General features: G+C 36.7%; 1 protein-coding gene across 1 annotated transcript in view; it reads left to right on the top strand.

Annotated features, from left to right (window-relative positions):
• Window positions 1-17,811, top strand: part of IL1RAPL1 (interleukin 1 receptor accessory protein like 1) — a 772,957-nt gene that overhangs the window by 475,141 nt on the left and 280,005 nt on the right. Inside the window, exons 4-5 of the mRNA XM_064444684.1 lie at window positions 13,653-13,839; window positions 15,830-15,983. Coding sequence (XP_064300754.1) covers window positions 13,653-13,839; window positions 15,830-15,983 — 341 coding nt within the window. The remainder of the gene's footprint in view (window positions 1-13,652; window positions 13,840-15,829; window positions 15,984-17,811) is intronic.

Below are 17,811 nucleotides of genomic sequence, written 5' to 3'. Positions count from 1 at the left end.
GAAACACTTAGCCTTGAAGCAGTAACCTAATAAATATGATGATTTTTCTCTTGTTTAGTGTCTGCTTTCAAAGCATGTCATACTTATTCCTATTTTTATTGGGTATATAGGGGAAAGAGTTATGGGGAGGATTTCAAAGGAATCTTATCCATGTGCAAATGTAATTCTTCTAATATCCATAATAAATACTGTAATTGTTGGATATCTCTGTCCATATCTACCTTTAATAAGTACGTCTGATAAAGGAACATGAGGAATCTCTATTCAGGAAAGAACATGCTCATGCAGAGTTAGCAAGAGATAAATATCTGATCATTCAGACAGAAACCTTCAAGGAATATTCTTTATGCAGCTGCTTAGCAGCTAAAGAGAAGAATCTAACTTAGCATTTGAGACTGAACAGTAGGACCTGTCCTCCCCTAGCTCTAGTTGAGAACTGTAGGATGTACTTGTGCTACCTCATCAAGCGTCAAGAGAGGGAACAAGGGAGAAGCCGTTCAGCATCTCCTTTGTTTCCAATAATGCTTTCAGTTTTAATAGTAGAAAAGAAGGTGGATTGCATTTGCAAAAGGGATGATTTGGTGGTAAAGGTGTTCCAGTATTTGATGACTTTCTGAGTCATTAGGATGGATTACACCCAGTTCTTCCTGAATACAGAACCCTGCGTAGGCACAGCTGCTTTGCACGCACTGTTGCACCAAATGGTAGACATCATTTTAAGGGCCTTTGGTTTCAATGAGTAAGCAGGTTTTTTCCATTTATTCTTATAGCAACTGTTATTTTTTTTTCCTCCCCTTTTTTATAAATCCTTGGAAAAAGTATTTTCCTTTAACAGTTCCCCTCCACTCCATGCTAATAAAAAACCCTAGAAAACAGGTGTTCCATGAATAACTGTCTATGCACCTTTGCAGAAGAGGACCGGGGGTCCTGGTGGAAACCAAGTTGAACATGAGCCAGCAATGTGCCCTTGCAGCAAAGAAGGTTAATGACAACCTGGACTGCATTAGACAAAGTATTGCCAGCAGATTGAGAGAGGTGATCCGTCCCCTCTACTCATCATTGGTGAGGCCACGCCTGGAGTACAGTGTCCAGCTCTGGACTCCCCAGTACAAGAGAGGCATGGACAGACTGGATAGAGTCCAATGAAGACACATGAAGATGATTAATGTATTGGAGCATCTCTCCTATGATCACAGGCTGAGGGAGCTGGGACTGTTTAGCCTAAAGAAGAGAAGGCACAGGGGGATCTCATCAATGTACATACCTATCTGCAGGGAGGGTGCAAAGCCAGGCTCATTTCAGTGTTGCCTGGTGACAGGACCAGAGGCAAAGGGCCTAAACTGAAACACAGAAGGTTCTGTCTGAACATCAGGAAACACTTTTTACTGTGAGGGTGGCAGACCCCTGGCATGGGTTGCTCAGGGAGGTTGTGGAGTCTTCATGCTTGTTGATATTCAAAAGCTGTCTGAACATGTTCCTGGGCAAGCAGGTCTAAGTGGCCCTGCTTGAACAGGGGCTGTGGATCAGATGACCTCCAGAAGTCCCTTTCAGCTTCAACTATTTTGTGATTCTGTAATTCTATAAATGGAAGAAATAGGAGTAATAATAAAACTCTGTTAACTTGTCATTTTCTGAAGAAACCATAGTACTGCATTTCTGCTATTCTGGCATATGGTGCTATGTAAGATTTAAAATTTACTGTCCATGATGATTGGTTAAAAAAAAAAAACCAACAAACAAATGAAAAAACAAGCGCCATCATCTCCTAAATTATGAAGAGATAATCTACCTAGAGGCATTTCATGTTTCAGTATTATCTCCCTACTGCAGTTTGTAGAAAGCTAAAGGGATTTTCATCTATAAGAGTATACTCACACAGCTCTTCATACTTCTGTCTCCTTTGGGAATATACATTTATCTGCTGCAGAGAAACCATTTAGTATCATTCTGACTTGTCTCCATTTTAGCACTTTATGACTCACTGGCCTAAAATTTCTTCACTAACCATCCTGGGAAGCCTCACTGAAATGGGTAGCTAATTTAGCACTAAATTTGTAAGTAGCACTAAAATATTAAATGTACTATTAAATTCAGACTAATGGTAACCCATATTGTACTCACCCTCTATAGTTTGTGCAGTACAATTATTTTTTTTTATTGATTCCCATCCTTTTTAACCACCTCCAACATTTTTACCTGCAAACCATCTGTAAGTGCTATTCTCTGAAGGAGTTCACATACCAAATTTTTTAATAGAAGGTTGTTTTAAAAATTGGGCCTTCCTCACAATGAATAATGTACAGGTATAGTATTCATATGCTTTACAAACCTTTGTATCATAACTTTAAATCATGTATTTGATTAGTTTTACAATTACTGGAATGCATAATATACCCATATGACTGATTTATACATATATGTATGTATAGACACGAACAGAAATGTATGTTGTAAGAATATGGGAGTTTTGTTTTAAAGCTATTTGAAAAAAAAGCTTTAACTTAAAATAAAATGTATTTGATATATATTCCTATTCTGCAGGGGTACAGAGTTACACTATATGAATATTTTTATATTCCTGTACTGTAAAAGTATGGCTTTTTAGTTTTGGTAATTTTTAAAAAAAATTTATCTGAAAGGAAGCTTTAATTTTAAGAAAGTGTTTCAGGGGAAAATTAGTTAATTTTATGCAATTGTGCCTTCCATGTAATTGGCAGTACAAGTTGTTAATTAAGATTATTGTCAGAATTTTGTTCAAGTATTTTGTACTAAGAAAGTGAAGTTTTATTAAAATGTGGAAGTCAATGTCAAATTGATTCCAGCTCTCACAAAGCGATAAGCTTCACTTAGACTCTAAAAAAAGACAGAGATTGTACAGAAAAGTCAATAGCATAAAAGTGTACACATATATATTTTTTTCTAGCTCACTCACAAAAAAATCTTTAAGGTATTATAAGGATGAGAAAATTCAATTCCCTTTCTAAAGACTAATTTGTATTTCATTTTTATTGTCCAGAACACCAATAAAAGGCCTTTCACATCAGTCAGTAGCTCTCTCTAACACAAGGAAACCGTTACTCTAATGCAGTTAGACTTTGACATTCTCTTCTAGCTGGGTTGGAGGGGAGAAGGGGGAACATGGCAGCATGTACCAGTTGTGTCAGAAGAAGATAAAATGCCAAAGTTTTGGCTTCCGAGGATGGAAGTGGGCACTAAAACTGATCAATATTTTCTGGTGTGACTAATTCAAACATATTAAAACAAGTATCTTGCAGAACACTGATATTCAAATAGTCCTGGAGGCTAGTGTGCAGTGGGTTATTTCATAGTATCATGCGCATAATTAGATAACCCTTGAGGGAAGAAATCAGTGCTTATGTAATTCAACTGAGGTCAAATGCAGTTTTCAAACTGGGTTGGCCCCCTGGGGTGTGGAAGCAAAAGATAATTTCCAAGGCACAGAGGAAAATTCCATCCAGCTTCTGTCCATCTCCCTCCACTTTTCTTCTCTCTTCCCCCGCTCCTGCAGCACTGCCCCAGCACTTGCAGCTCTGTTGGCTCTGGAAGCTTTGTGGAAGAGGCAATCTGTGATTTCAGCTGTCAGAGCCAGGGAGTGTGGGAGCCAGTCATCCCAGAGTTTGGGGAAAAGGAAAAAAAAATAACAAAAGGGAACCTTGCATAAAAAATTTGAAAACTGAAAACTGCTATCCTGAACAAATGGTCCAGGAGCCACAGACTGCTGAGGGCATCAGACCCTACCACCAAGGGGACCTCACTACACTGCAGCTATTCTGGCTGCAGTAGGGTACGCTGGCTTTCTTCCCTAACCATGCCACCCAAGGCCTCAGGCATGTCCTCAAACAAACCACTACCATCAAAAAGTTTTAAATATTTTTTATGCAAAAGTTTTAAAGCTCACAAAGAGCCTTTGGAGCCAGTAGCAAAGAGCACAAGTAGCTGATCAATAATGTGTTTTTGTTTTTCTTTTGAATGAATGCTTTTCTCTCCGGCTTTCAGGCATCCTAATAACTCTAATAGAAGTCACTTGGACTGAAAATGGACTGAATTGTGTCTACAAAACACGAAAAACTAACTAATGAAGTCAACACAAGTTTTTCCCTGAAATTGGATGGATCATGTATAGAAAGTGGGTATTAACATCAGTGGTCAATTTTAGATATTAAAATTTAAAATATTGTGAAGAAAAGACATTTCCCAGACTTTCTTTTTTAATGTCCAGTTTAGGAGGGGCTGGAAATAAAATTACTTCCTCAACAGGCCTGGCTAAAGAGATTGCCCTCATCCTTCCTATAGTCCCCCTTTAAGTACTGAAAGGCTGCAATTAGATCCCCCCGGAGCCTTCTCTTCCCCAGGCTGAACAACCCCAACTCTCTCAGCCTGTCCTCATAGGAGAGGTGCTTCTGCCCTCAGATCATTTCTGTGCCCCTCCTCTGGACCCGCTCCAACAGGTCCATGTCCTTCTTCTGTTGAGGATCCCAGAGCTGGACGCAGCACCACAGGTGGGGTCTCACCAGAGTGGAGCAGAGGGACAGAATCGCCTCCCTTGACCTGCTGGCCACGTTTCTTTTGTAGTTTTTCTAGTAATGCTACTGGAAAGATAAAAAATGAATTTGCTGTCATGATATACACTGAAAGAACATGTCTGCTGTGCTGCCAGTTAACTTCCTGATTAGTCATCGTGTTTAATAAACCCTGCAAAAATCCAATGCTGTGACAGGCTGTGCACTACAAGTATTACATCCCTTGAAAATGAAGGAGAAATAAAGGGTATGCTGAGGAATGCAAATACTTCAGAGTCCTGTCTTATATGAAAAACATTGTTAATGGGTCTTGCTGCATTCAGCAGGTATCATTATTGTACTCTGGTTCTGTTGCACCTTATTTAGAACTGTAGAAAGATCTTGTGCCTGGTGATCAGTGCCAGGATCAACAGAGGTCTATTTGCCCTGCTCATCCCTCCTTCGAATGCTGCCTTTATGTACTAGATGAAGCTAGTCTTATCCTTAACACCTTTGATGAGAGGAACTGCTTCTTCACACAGAAAGCAAGTTGGCTGCACTCAACAAAACCAAACCAAACCAAACCAAACCAAACCAGAACAAAACAAAACAAGGTTTGTGTTAAAATTACCTCCTCCTGGGGTTGGGTGAGGAATTCCCAAAGGGTACTTCTTTCTAGTCCTAAAGACAGCGTGTCTTCTGTACAAGCTATATGCTACACACCTCTGAACTAACCTGCTGGTGAAAGGTATACATGGCAAAGCACTGGAGTGGACAAGTAATGGATAGAGCCTTAGTTTCCCTCTTTCTATCATGATTAGGGAAAATTAGGGATGCTGCCTGAGGAGCGCTGAGCTGTATAATTCCACCACTGAGTTCCCTCTTGTGAGGCAGAAGAGGAGATTGACAATTTCCAGGTTTTATTCAATACAGGAAAAAAGTGGAGTTTCATAACAATAACCCATATGTCCCATTTTAGAATTCTATTTTATAAAGAAATATGCTTTAAGTGCCTAATTCTCTATTGCAGGTCCTTCAAATGTAGATGTCAGTATTGTAAGTGCTAAAGTTTAGAGAAACTGTTCTTGCTCTGTGTATGTTTTGTCACCTCCCCCTTTTCTTTAGTTTGTTTTTACATAAAACTTGCACTGACTTTTCTTTTTTATGTCCTACAAGTTATAACAGTGTTACATACAAAACTGAATATAACACTAGGAGTTAAAATACATGTATCTTTTTTTAATTTCCTGATGATATAATTTGACGTATTTTCATTTTGTGCAGATTAGTCATTCTAAATTCTAAATAATTCATAATATTCTAAAGAATAACTTCTGTATTGGATTAACTGATACCACATTGGACTATGTACAGTAATACTAAAAAAAGTCTGGAGGTAACATATTATATAAAAAACATCAAGCTTTTTGATGGTACTGCCTACAAATTTCTCGTCTGTGCCTGTGTGTAATTTTTCTTTCTTTGTTCTTAATAGCTTGCTTACTAGAAAGATACAGAAAGCAGAAACAGGGGTTTTTGTGTGTGGTGGCAGGCCTATGAAGGTATTAATTTCAAAATGGTGTTGGCACTACTGCAACTGTCAGTTCTGACCAGTGTTTATTTTCAAGAGTTATTTTAGACCTTACTTAAGCATATGTAAGTGTATGAAAATATAATATCTTATATGAAGGTCAAGACACTTGACACGGTAGAATTTAGAAATATTGGAATAATTTCCTTCCCTGATTTTTCTTGTGATGATGCATAAGTTGCTGCCCCTAGAGGGTTTCTATAAGACAGAAAAAAATATATATATACATACATCCCACATCCAGTGTTCTGGGAATCTGTATCTTCCAGTGGCATGGAAACCTCAGTAGCCTGACAAAAAGTAAAGTATGAAGGTGATGTGCAGAATGTTCCTGATCATATCTGTTCAGTGGGCTCACACGTAACACAAAAATTCAAGGAAAAGGCAAATGAAAAAAATATGCATATATTTTATATTAATTTTTAATTTTAAAAAAATCGGTAATTTTTTTCAGTGGCTCAAAATTTAATTTGTGTGGTTTGGTGTGTATTTTTTTTCCTCCCTACTACTGTTAAATTACAGCTTCCTTGGTCAAATGCCATTTTTCAGAGATTTATATTTTTTTCTCTGCAAAGTGATAAATGCGTCACTTTTTCTTCTCTCTTCTGTTTGGTGTTTCACCAAGTATAAAGGAGATGCTTTCCATGTAACCAATTTCTTCTTTAACAGGTGAAATTACAGAATCACAGAATCAGAGTGGTAGGGGTTGGAAGGGACCCGGGAGATCATCTTGTCCAACCCCCTCTGCTTGAGCAGGCACACCTACAGCCGGGGGCACAGGAGCACGTCCAGGAGGGTTTTGAATACTTCCAGAGAAAGAGACTCCACAACCCCCTGGGCAGCCTGTGCCACTGCTCTGGCACCCTCACAGGAAAGAAGCTTTTTTTCATGTTTAGCTGGAAATTTCTGTGTTCCAACTTGTGCCCATTGCCCCTTGTCCTGTCATTGGGCACCATCATACCCATCAGGATACCATTGGCCTTCTTGGCCACAAGGGCACAGTGGTGGCTCAGGGTCAACCTGCTGTCCACCAGCACTCCCAGGTCGTTCTCAACAGAGCCGCTTTCCAGTAGTTCAGCCCCCAGCCTGTACTGGTGTACGGGGTTGTTGCTCCCCAAGTGCAGGACCTGACACTTGCTCTTGTTGAATTTAATGAGGTTCCCCTCGGCCCAGCTCTCCAGCCTGTCCAGGTCTCGCTGGATGGCAGCACAGCCTTCTGGTGTATCAGCCACTCCTCCCAGCTTGGTATCATCAGTGACCTTGCTGAGGGTACACTCTGTTCCTTCATCCAGGTCATTGATGAATATGTTGAAAGGGACTGGACCCATCTCACACCCCTGGGGCACACCACTAGTGACAGGCCTCTATCCAGACTCTGCTTTGTTGATCACAACCTTCTGAGTTCTGTAACTATAGGATAGAATGAAAAACACAGGGGAAAAAAGGGCATGAAGCCTATTGTGAAACACCAAATGGAAAAAAAAAATTGTAAGTCAGGTACAAGAGATTTTTGTATAATTACCTTTAAATGGAGAAGGAAGATATATATTGATGTTGTAAACATGAAGGAAAGTTTCCTGTTATTCTAGAAAAATATGGTTAATCCATATTCCTTGTATTCTTTCACATGGAGCACAATGGGGCAAAGTTAATTTTCAGCTGTGTGTGGACTTTGTCTTCACAGGCTGCTCTGAAGAGTTTTCCAGTGTCCTGCGTTATTTATTAGTCAAATTGTTTTTCAATTCTTGCTTCTAAGACTGAATTAATGTTTATGTCAGATGTTTAGTATTAGAGGAGAAGACTAATAACCATATTTTATGAAACAGAAGGATGTTTTTGTTGTGTATTTGTAAATGCAAAGCTTTTGGAAACCCCCAAAGAAATGAAAACAACCAACAAAGATAAGCTAATCTTACTAAAGCAAACTCATTCTCTAGCTTTCTACTCCTAAAGTTCTGCCTTCTTTAAGCTTCTCAAAGTTATTCTTTGTAAAGACATTTGTCTGAAGTTTGACAAGTTGATCTACGCCCATGCATGGATATTTTGAATTACAGTACAAACTTCTGCCTTTTTTCCTGAAAAAAAAATCCATTGGAAATATGATTTTCAGATGTATGCTGTTATCATTTGTACACTTTTGTCATTTGTACTCAATAAGGAATCACTTCACAAGTATTTTAATAGACAAGATATCAACCTTATATTAGTCAGTGGAAGTTCTGTATTTGTGGGTCCATTCACCATTCATGATTCTTGTGAACAGCTCATATTTTCTTTGCTACTTGATTGACTGGTACTGATCAAAAGTGAATACTCTGGGATATTCTTATAATCACAATGCTTGATCAAAAGAAAAATACCTAGATGTGAAATACATGTGTCTCTGCCTTTCCAGATATGAAAAATACTCAAAAGCTAAGACCTTGACAAAATTCAGAGAATTTTACTTATGCATCCTGGTAGTCTGTAGATCATTGGGCACCATTGATTTCATAGGTATTGCATGATAAACTGCACAAGACTCCTTGTTTTGCTAGACATGAACAACAATGGAGACAGATACTTTAGCAGGACAATCCCACAGTTTTCCGTACAGTCTTTCCTTTGGGTGATTTTTTGTTGTTGTGTTGTTTTCTGTTTGTTTGGTGTTGTGGTTTTTTTTTCTTTGTTTGGGTTTTTTTTTTTTTTTTTACCTTTGTGTAGATATCCACATGAATAATGTGGGACATGCTTCTAGACTAGATAAAATGCAGGTTGTATTCCTCTGGTTTTTTTTCTACTTTGATCATCCTCTCTTCAATTAGAAAGAAACATGAAATGCATGTGTATTGTATTGAATATATTTTCTAGCCTACATCTCAAAAAACCAACATCCTGAAATTCAAGCAGAGAAAAGGAACAGACAAAGGAAATGAAATATTTTTTCGTCAAAATGTTAGGAGGTTCTTCAGCAAAAAAGTTCAGCTGAAGAAAAGCTTTTAATAATGTTATGTTGGTAACTGGTGTTAAAGCATGGTTTATGTAGGTGGATGACAAGTTTTACTCTACTGGCCCACTCTAATTTCTAATTGCATAATATGAAGAATGAAGTTTTTTAATAGCAGCAAGTACTGCAATTCCTTGAGCTGATGAATGAGTGATAGTCATAAAAGAGTTTCAGTGCTAATAATTATTTCAGGTTTTAAGTTTGTTTTGTAGAAATAGTTAATTGTAATCCTAAGATTTTAAAAAATCACTATCTAATGAATTTGGTTGTAAGAGTAAAGTATGGCATAGACCCATCTATTACAAGTTACTGTAATTCCATTTAATTTAAGGAAGATATACATGTACATAGTAACTGAGAATCTCAGAGGACTGTAAATAACCATTGATCTTATTTTAGAAAACACTTATTTGGGTCATTAATTGAGCAGAGTCTTCAGGGTGTTGCCATGAGTTCTGGGTCACTGACGAAGGAAGAGATTTTGTAATGTGGCTGTATTTGTGGTTGTTTAACCTACATTTTTCTGCTTTTCATCAAGATCTTCTCTTTACTCAATGGTACTTTTCTTTTCTTTGCAAGACTTTTCCACACTTCATGCTCTTTTCCTCAAACTTAACCATATTCTTTTAGTTCTTTACGTAGAACTTTTCCACTCTTCACTCTGTCACACTCTTCTGTATCGCAGGGTCTGACTTTCAAGGTATCCCATAGATGGATATCCTGTATGAATAATCTACACCTATGACATTTGCAGATCAATTGACATTAAGGTGAAATAGATACTGACGAACTGGTAAGGTGGATGTCATTTCTGGTAGAGAAAAGGGTGAAAAGCAGAAGTCTTCTGTTCTTTGTTTAAACTGGCTCTTTTTAGTCAGTGCTCTATATGCTTTCACATGGCTGCTGTACAACCAAGAAGTTAAATAATATCAGATAACGAAAGGTGAACCATTGATTCAAGGGAACCATGGGAAGCTGGTCTTTAGAGCAACTACTCCTGGGATATAGAAGTCATTGAGAATGTAAGGCTTTCATATATTCTTCTGTCCTATTGTTATCACAGGATTCAATCACACATCCATTGCTACTGGGCCCTAAAATTTTAAGGAGGATAGATGGCTACAAAAATAAAGAACTATAATAGAATCAAATATTAAGTAGATACTATTGCCATTATTTTTTTTTTTAACATTTATAGACAACTAGTGTATGGATGACATGTTAGGATGAAGACGGCCTCATTGATCCATGTCAAACACTGGAGCAAACTATGTTATACCATATGAAAAAATTTTTGTTCATCCGTGGTAGCAGATGGATTACTATTTTCCTAGTCCTAATATGCAAGTTAGTCTTGTTGACAAGAGGAACCTCATACAGTTCTAGTAAAACTTCTACAATGTATTCATAACCTGTGTGATTTTCATGGCCTGAATTTTATCTAAGTAGCTGTTGCAGATTTGAAGTTTTAGTCTGGTACTGCTTTGAAGTGTAGCTGCCTAGTGATAAAGGTTCACAGTGTGGACCATACCGGAGAATAAAAGGAGAAAAACTGTTTGTAGCATTTTCTCTTAATAATTAATGTAACATTGAACTTCCATTGGCTTATAATATTTTCTTCAACTCACAACATCTGTTTGTTTGCTTGTTTGTTTGATCTGGTGCCTCCAGTAAGAGATATATAGACAATTTTCTTAGCTCTAACACTTGAACATTTTTTTACCCTCTGCAGTATATGTATGCTTGCTGGAAGACTCTGCTGCCTGCTACACTTTCTGCTAGCTGAGGGTGTCCCCATATACTGTATCCATCATGCTCCAGCTGTAATCAGCAAACCATTTTGTCTTTCTTCTTCATTCCCACCTGGGGACAGTTTAATTTTCTTTCTCTTTTTCTGTTCTGTGAGGCCATTAACTTGGTTTCCTTTGCTCATACTGTTTGTGTTGCTCTGCCTTTTATATAATTTTTGAGTTTTGTTTCATCCCAACAGCCTTGGTTTCCAACACAGTGTACAAGATGAGTCAGACTGACAGTGCAGTTAGTACTTAGATTTGCAATAAGAAAGTCTGTGTCACTGGGGGACATCTGGAGTTTTAAGTTCTTTTGATGTTATTTTGGGCTTTTGAGAGAAAATTCTGTTCTGGAACTCAACTGACAAAGTATCTACCCAAAATATTTCAGTACCTTATATCTGACATTTTAGAACAAAATTGCCTTAAAGCCCAGTGAACTTGCGCTTCTGTCTGCAGGAGGTTTATATCCATACGAATCAAATCACAGACATGCACAACTTTGAGTCATTAAATACCAACATCCTCTTCAAACAATGGGTTTAAACATTCTGGGATATTTCCAAAATAGCTATCTTCTTACGGCGCAGGAAGCCTAAGCTGCAACTGGTAAAGGATCTGCTGTTGCGATGGAAACCTGGATGTGCCTCAGAAGGAATTCCAGCTCTGGCAATTGACATTGTCACTGTTGCAGAACAGAGATCCTAGTAGACCAAAACATAAATGAGATTTTTTGGCAAATTCATTGTGAATACTAAAGGAAGACAAAAAAGTATATATGACAATTTTACTTAGCTTGCTTCTTCAGAGAATGGGATGCCAGTTGAGTGTTTGGGGGTTTTGTTTGTTTGTTTGTTTTCTCCAAGCTCCTTCTAGAAATTTTAAAATAATGAGATTCAGTAATAAGAACACCACATAATGCTCAAGCACATGGAAAGGAATAAAATAGAATACTTAAATGTGCAAATTAAACAGCCAATACCTCACCACATATTGCTCCCTGTCATCCAATAGGGGGGTCCTCTCATTTAGTTTATGCACTCTTGACCCTTAGAACTTGATGGACTGTTTCGACCTTCTCCCTGTTTCCAAGGGGTAGGTATCTCAAGAACAGAGAAAGAGAATATTAACAATTTTGAAAAACTGACTTAGGTAACTTTTAATGGTGTTCTCGAGCTACATAATAAATAAATATTCCAAGTAGCACCTTATTGGAAGAAAAACATAATGTACAATAATGAAAATGTATTCCTTAACATACTGATTTTTTTTAAATTGCACGTACAGGTAAGGATAGCGATCAGCTCTCAAACAGCTTAAAAACAGCAGGAGTGATCCATGTTCAGTGGATGCATTCTTTGCTTTGCATAAATTTTAAACAACTTTATTTGCTTTATACAGCCAGGTTCTTGAATGGGGTAATAAATTATACTTCTAGCTTCACTATAAAGAAGTAATTTTGTGGGTTTTTTTTCCTTACAAGTCCATGAACTAGCTGAATAGCTAAGGGTCGTTCCATTCCAGAATTTATGTTCCTAAGAGTATTCTCTAATTCTAATGTCTTCCTTTTCAGGTTTACATTTTTTCTAGAAAATTGGACTATAGAGTTCTTTGTATTAGTCCCTTTTATTCTTTGTTCATAAGCATTCCTATCCCCTCTTCTTGTACAGAAAAAGGAAACAAATTTTAAGAAAACTGCTAAGAAGGAGAAAATGTAGCCACCTTTGAGACTCTGCCTTGTCCGATACACACAAGGCTGTTGTAAATCAGCAATCAGCTCATAGAGTCTGAGAATGGAAATAAGAAAATAAATGTTTCCTCAGTGCTCTCTGCAGGATCCTCTTTCAGCAGATCAGAGGTCAAATGCATTTACAAAACAGTGGGAGAGAAATATTGCATTGTCACAGTGTGTTCCTGGGAAGTACTCAACTTTATACACTCATTTGCTGCCCACCTGGAAATTCAAATGAAAAAAAAAAAAAATTCAAGTAATTTTGCCTTTGAGCCTAATTAAAGTGCATAGTGAAATGTGGGAAGGAAGACAATGTTCCCTAGTCTCTGGATGCCTGGCTTATCAACATCCAGCAGCAGAGGAAGTTAACAAGTTTCAGGAGAAGGCCCAAACTAATGAAGACTGTAGGTAATGCAGAAGCAACATTTTGGCCTGGGAGTATGGGTACTGAAGGCTAAGGTAAACAAAATAGCAGTCCATTAGGTTAAAACATCCTTTATTCTATAATTGGAAGGGTCACAAGACTCATTTTAATTAAAGGCTGAAAAAAGGTTACCACTTCCACTTCAAAGCATGATCAGATATGATGAGTAGGTTGCTCTCGGTGTGGTGTCCATGTTCCAGTTTGGCATTCGCTTGTGGTACTACAGCATGATCTGTTCACCCCTGACAGCTGTCATAATGGTGTCTGTCAGCAAGCTGGTTGATTTCACTGGTAAATACATGGAGCTTTTATTGCATTTTTGTTTTGGGGGAAATTGTCCTCAAATGCATGGTAAGGACAGTAATGTTAGAGTTTGACAAAGCAGAGAGATAAACCTTTAGTCACAGAGTAAGGCCCACACCTTCTAAATATTGTAGTTAATGGCTGAGAAAAATAAAATTATCCTGAACAGCTATAAAACATGAACAAAGTACAATGTCTGCATTTCTATCTTTTGCTTGAGATGAAAATAATGGCTTAAACCCCATGTCAAATACATTGGCTTTTTTTATGTATTAGACTTTTATTCCTATTTTTATTATATTGCAGAAACTCAACTTACTGTATGAAAGTGTCCATCTCGCTGACGGTGGGTGAAAATGACACTGGACTCTGCTACAATTCAAAGATGAAATATTTTGAAAAAGCTGAACTTAGCAAAAGCAAGGAAATCTCATGCCCTGAAATTGAGGATTTTATATTTCCATTTAGGGAGCCTGAAATTCTGTGGTATAAGGTAAGGAATGCAACAGATTTTCACCTTTAACAAAGCATTACACAATGTTCTGATGATTTTCATGATCTAAATCTGATATGAAGCTTGAATTGTTTTAAGATTTGTTAAGAACAGACAACAGAATCAAGGACAGAAGAGAATGAACTAAGTGAAAGAGAGATTCAAATTCTTCCTTTAGTAAACTTTAGGGCTGGTGTTTTCTTAATATCCATTTATGGCTGTCACAAAGAATTGGCAGCTTTCTGCTAACAAGAGGGCTGAAAAGGAAAAGTGTCACCAGTCTGGGCTGATTTGATATGCTAAAGTAAAGCCATGTGAGCTGCTTATACCACAACTGCTTGTGCTATACCAGCCTAAAAATTGTGTTTCTAAAAACTCAGACATAAAATCTATTTGGAAAAATATAAATAGGATAGCTATGCATGCTGTTATCTGAATGAATGGCTTAATTTTACATCATAAAATTCAGGAAAGACTTCTAAATCTTTGGTCTTTACATTTGGCTTTTACTTGCAAATATCAGTGATTTAATTGTTTTGATCAATAACTACTGACTGATAGATCGTTACTTAAGGGCCAAGTTCTTGCAAACAGTGCTGCCTGTGGGCAGCTCACTAGAGCTTCCATAAAGAGCAGCTTGAATTCTGGGATTCTTACCATCTGCAGGAAATACTCAGTACCTCAGTACTGTAATGCACACAATTTAAAGTCCCAAAAGAGTTAAGTAAATAAAAAATTTAGATTCTGTGTATTTTGTCTACACAGATGTCTACAGATGCCTGTGTATACAGGAAATCCTAGTTTATCTATGTGCTGGTATGAATTCTAATTATTTTTTAAAAGCCTGATAATTTATTTGATTACACACATGCATTTAAATATGGTACGCATGAATATGCTCTCTAATAAGTAAAAACTTCTGGCCTAGAAGGATTGTGGCAGAATTAACTGACGGTATGTCTAAGATGGGAGGTATGTAACCAATTATTTGCTTATACTCATCTTGGATTTTGTGTTTGTAATACAATATATACCTGAAGTTTTATAAAATTTAAAACTATGGCTGGCTTCTTAAACAAGAGCTTTTTAAGAGTCATTGACAGTATTTGTGTGAATGAGCTCAAACAACCTCTTATACTTCAACATTTAAAAAAAGCCCTTTCTGTATAAACAATGATTATGCTAAGATAATCAAGTAAAATATTTTATGACAGGTCATCAAAAGATATTTTTCTTATGGAAAGCACCAATCTCTTTTTCTAATAGCTTATAAATATACTGGTTTACAATTAAAAAAAATTAGAAAACCTAGAAACATGAAAAATATTCAAAGCTATTTCAAGTAGTACCTAGGTTAATTAGAATAAAATAGATTAAACATTTTAAGGTTAGTCTTTTGCATGCAAAAATGTATACTCTCTATTATGGCATAAAAAGGAATGTTTAGGTAGTAAAGATTGAAATGCTAACTCATTTTTGTAGGTATAAAACTTCAGAGATCTTTGATTCTGAGATGTTTTTAGGAAGGCATGTATAACAACTTCATTTCTCATTCTCATTTTCTTCTGTTTCTCTACTGTTTTGAATTATAATATTCTTTAAAAATAAATAAAAAATAATTCTCCCTTGCAACCTGTAGGCACTGGTAATGTAACAGTCATGGTTCACAGATATAAATGTAATGGCAAATAAGTAAATGAAATAGGAGCCCCTCAACAATCTAATGTCAAAAGAAAACCACCAGAGGAATCAACTCCTCTTCTTTTTCTTGTCAGAGAGCAAACATTAAATCAGCTGATAAAATTGTATAGTTGTTTCTCTTTTTGATCAACACTTAACTGAACTGGATTTTTAGATACTTAGTGTATGTAAAGCTCATAACTAGCCCAAGCTCTTGCCTAACCTTCTTGGCTTTGAGAAGCATTGTCAACAGTGGTTCAATTTAAGTGTGAAAACATAGTCACTGAAGTGTTGTATTATCTTTAAACAGGAATGCAAGTCAAAGACATGGAGATCAAGTATTGTGTTTAAAAAGGACACTCTTGTTATTCGGGAAGTTAGAGAGGATGACATTGGAAATTACACTTGTGAGTTAAAATATGGATTCTTCATTGTCAGAAGAACTACAGAATTAACAGTTACAGGTAATTACAGGCTTTTGCTATCTCTTACATTTAGAAAACAACATTGAATATTTTGATTTGAATTGTGCCTATTTCAGTCATTATACCTACATAAACCACTTTTACACAAAACTTTGCTGTGTGCCCAGGTATGTACGGCTGATACATCAAAGCTGCCCTCAATAGTTCACTGTAATATGTGTAACATTTTCAACAAGTCTGAGTTTTGGTCTATTGCAAAAGCTTGTGAGTAGGTATTGTTTTTGAATTGAAAAGGTGGACAAGGAACAGGTATCTTCAGCAAGCACTACCTTTAACAGAAAATAAGATCATTAAGTCTCTCATACTTCTTCATGTGGTTAAATACCTTGGGAAAAAGAATAGCTGTAGCTACAACACAACAGCAGTAGCTGTAGCCCAGTGAGACCTTTGCAACTGGGTAATTGATATGTAAGGGGTAGTGTTCAAACAGCACATGGATGAAGCATGGTAGCATTCTTCCTTTCATATTGTCTCCCAGTTTTCTGTAGTTTATAGCTCAAGAACATGCTGATCTAAGTAATCATGTGCCGTGGTTACCAATTAACCTATTTTCCATTAATCTGATTATTTTTTTAATCTATTTATTCCTAGCTTCAAAAACTTTTTGAAGTATCAAGTTCCACAGAGTAATTATGTAACATAAATGAACTCTATAATTTAGCAAACAGCAGTTGAAGAAGGTGCATTTAATATAATCTGCATTTAAAACTACCATATCAATATGTAAAATCCATCATAGATTAAAACAAAATATATACCATAATAGTAATGTCCACAGTGGCAGAACAATATGAAGAATGGTCTGTTAACTTTTCAGTTCCTCACCAGATCTCTGACTTCTGTTTTACAAACATGTAAAGGATATAGCTGAATATACACCTAAGGTAGAAAATTAACCTCTAGAATTATAGGATGACATTGGAAGACAGAAGTATATTACAGTCTGTGTAATACGCTGTAGTTCCACAGTATATTCCCTAAAAGAAGGCAGAAACAGGATTTTCCTGGCAAACTGGAGGTGAGCTAGTTTCATATGTTTGACAAAGATGTTTACATATGTCAGTTCTTACATCTTCAAAGTACCAAATGAACCAGGAAACAAATCTTAGAGAAGGATTTCTGTGGCCTTTTCATGTTCCTTTTTAGTATCTAATGTATAGATACATTGCACACCAACAATTAGTAACAGTGCTTATGTTGTGCATTAGGTTGAATTGTAACAGTTTCCTTTTATGGTGAAAAGTTTGCTTTCTATTTTCATGCAACCCATTTGCCCTCCACATTACCAGAAATTATAGTGAATTAAGGTTTGTACTTTTCTTCCAGTAGGTCAGTCTGGAAATCATATTGTTCATGTTGTTTTTAGAGAATTCAAGTAATCAATCATATTTATTTAAGCTCAATATCCAGGATCTCTTAATAATTTTTCCTTTGTATGGAATTGATTTATTTGCTCAGTACAGAAAGGCAATTACTGTCTAGTGACTAACCTCACAGTAAACATCCATATACTCATTTGATTGACTTTCATGTGAAGAAAGCAGAGACAGAGTCTTCAAGAATTTGATTTATACCAGAAGGGGGTTGTCAATTATCTTTTGCAATATCTAATGTATGGATTCAAAGAGTACATATTCCCTCAGTCCTCAGGTAATCCCTTCTGTCCCTATGATTGGTGCTCCACTGCACAGCGGTATTTCAAACAGACTCAGACTAACTCAGAGGAGAAAGAAAAAAGCATTGGAACCAAATGCATGTTACTATTTGTAGTAATAGTTTAAAAAATCTAATTCATCACTTGTGGTGT

Source organism: Phalacrocorax carbo, chromosome 1 (genome assembly GCF_963921805.1).
Source record: "Phalacrocorax carbo chromosome 1, bPhaCar2.1, whole genome shotgun sequence".
Taxonomy (NCBI): Eukaryota; Metazoa; Chordata; class Aves; order Suliformes; family Phalacrocoracidae; genus Phalacrocorax; species Phalacrocorax carbo.
The sequence above is the reverse complement of the archived record's forward strand: the minus strand, read 5'-3'. Positions and strand labels throughout refer to the sequence as shown.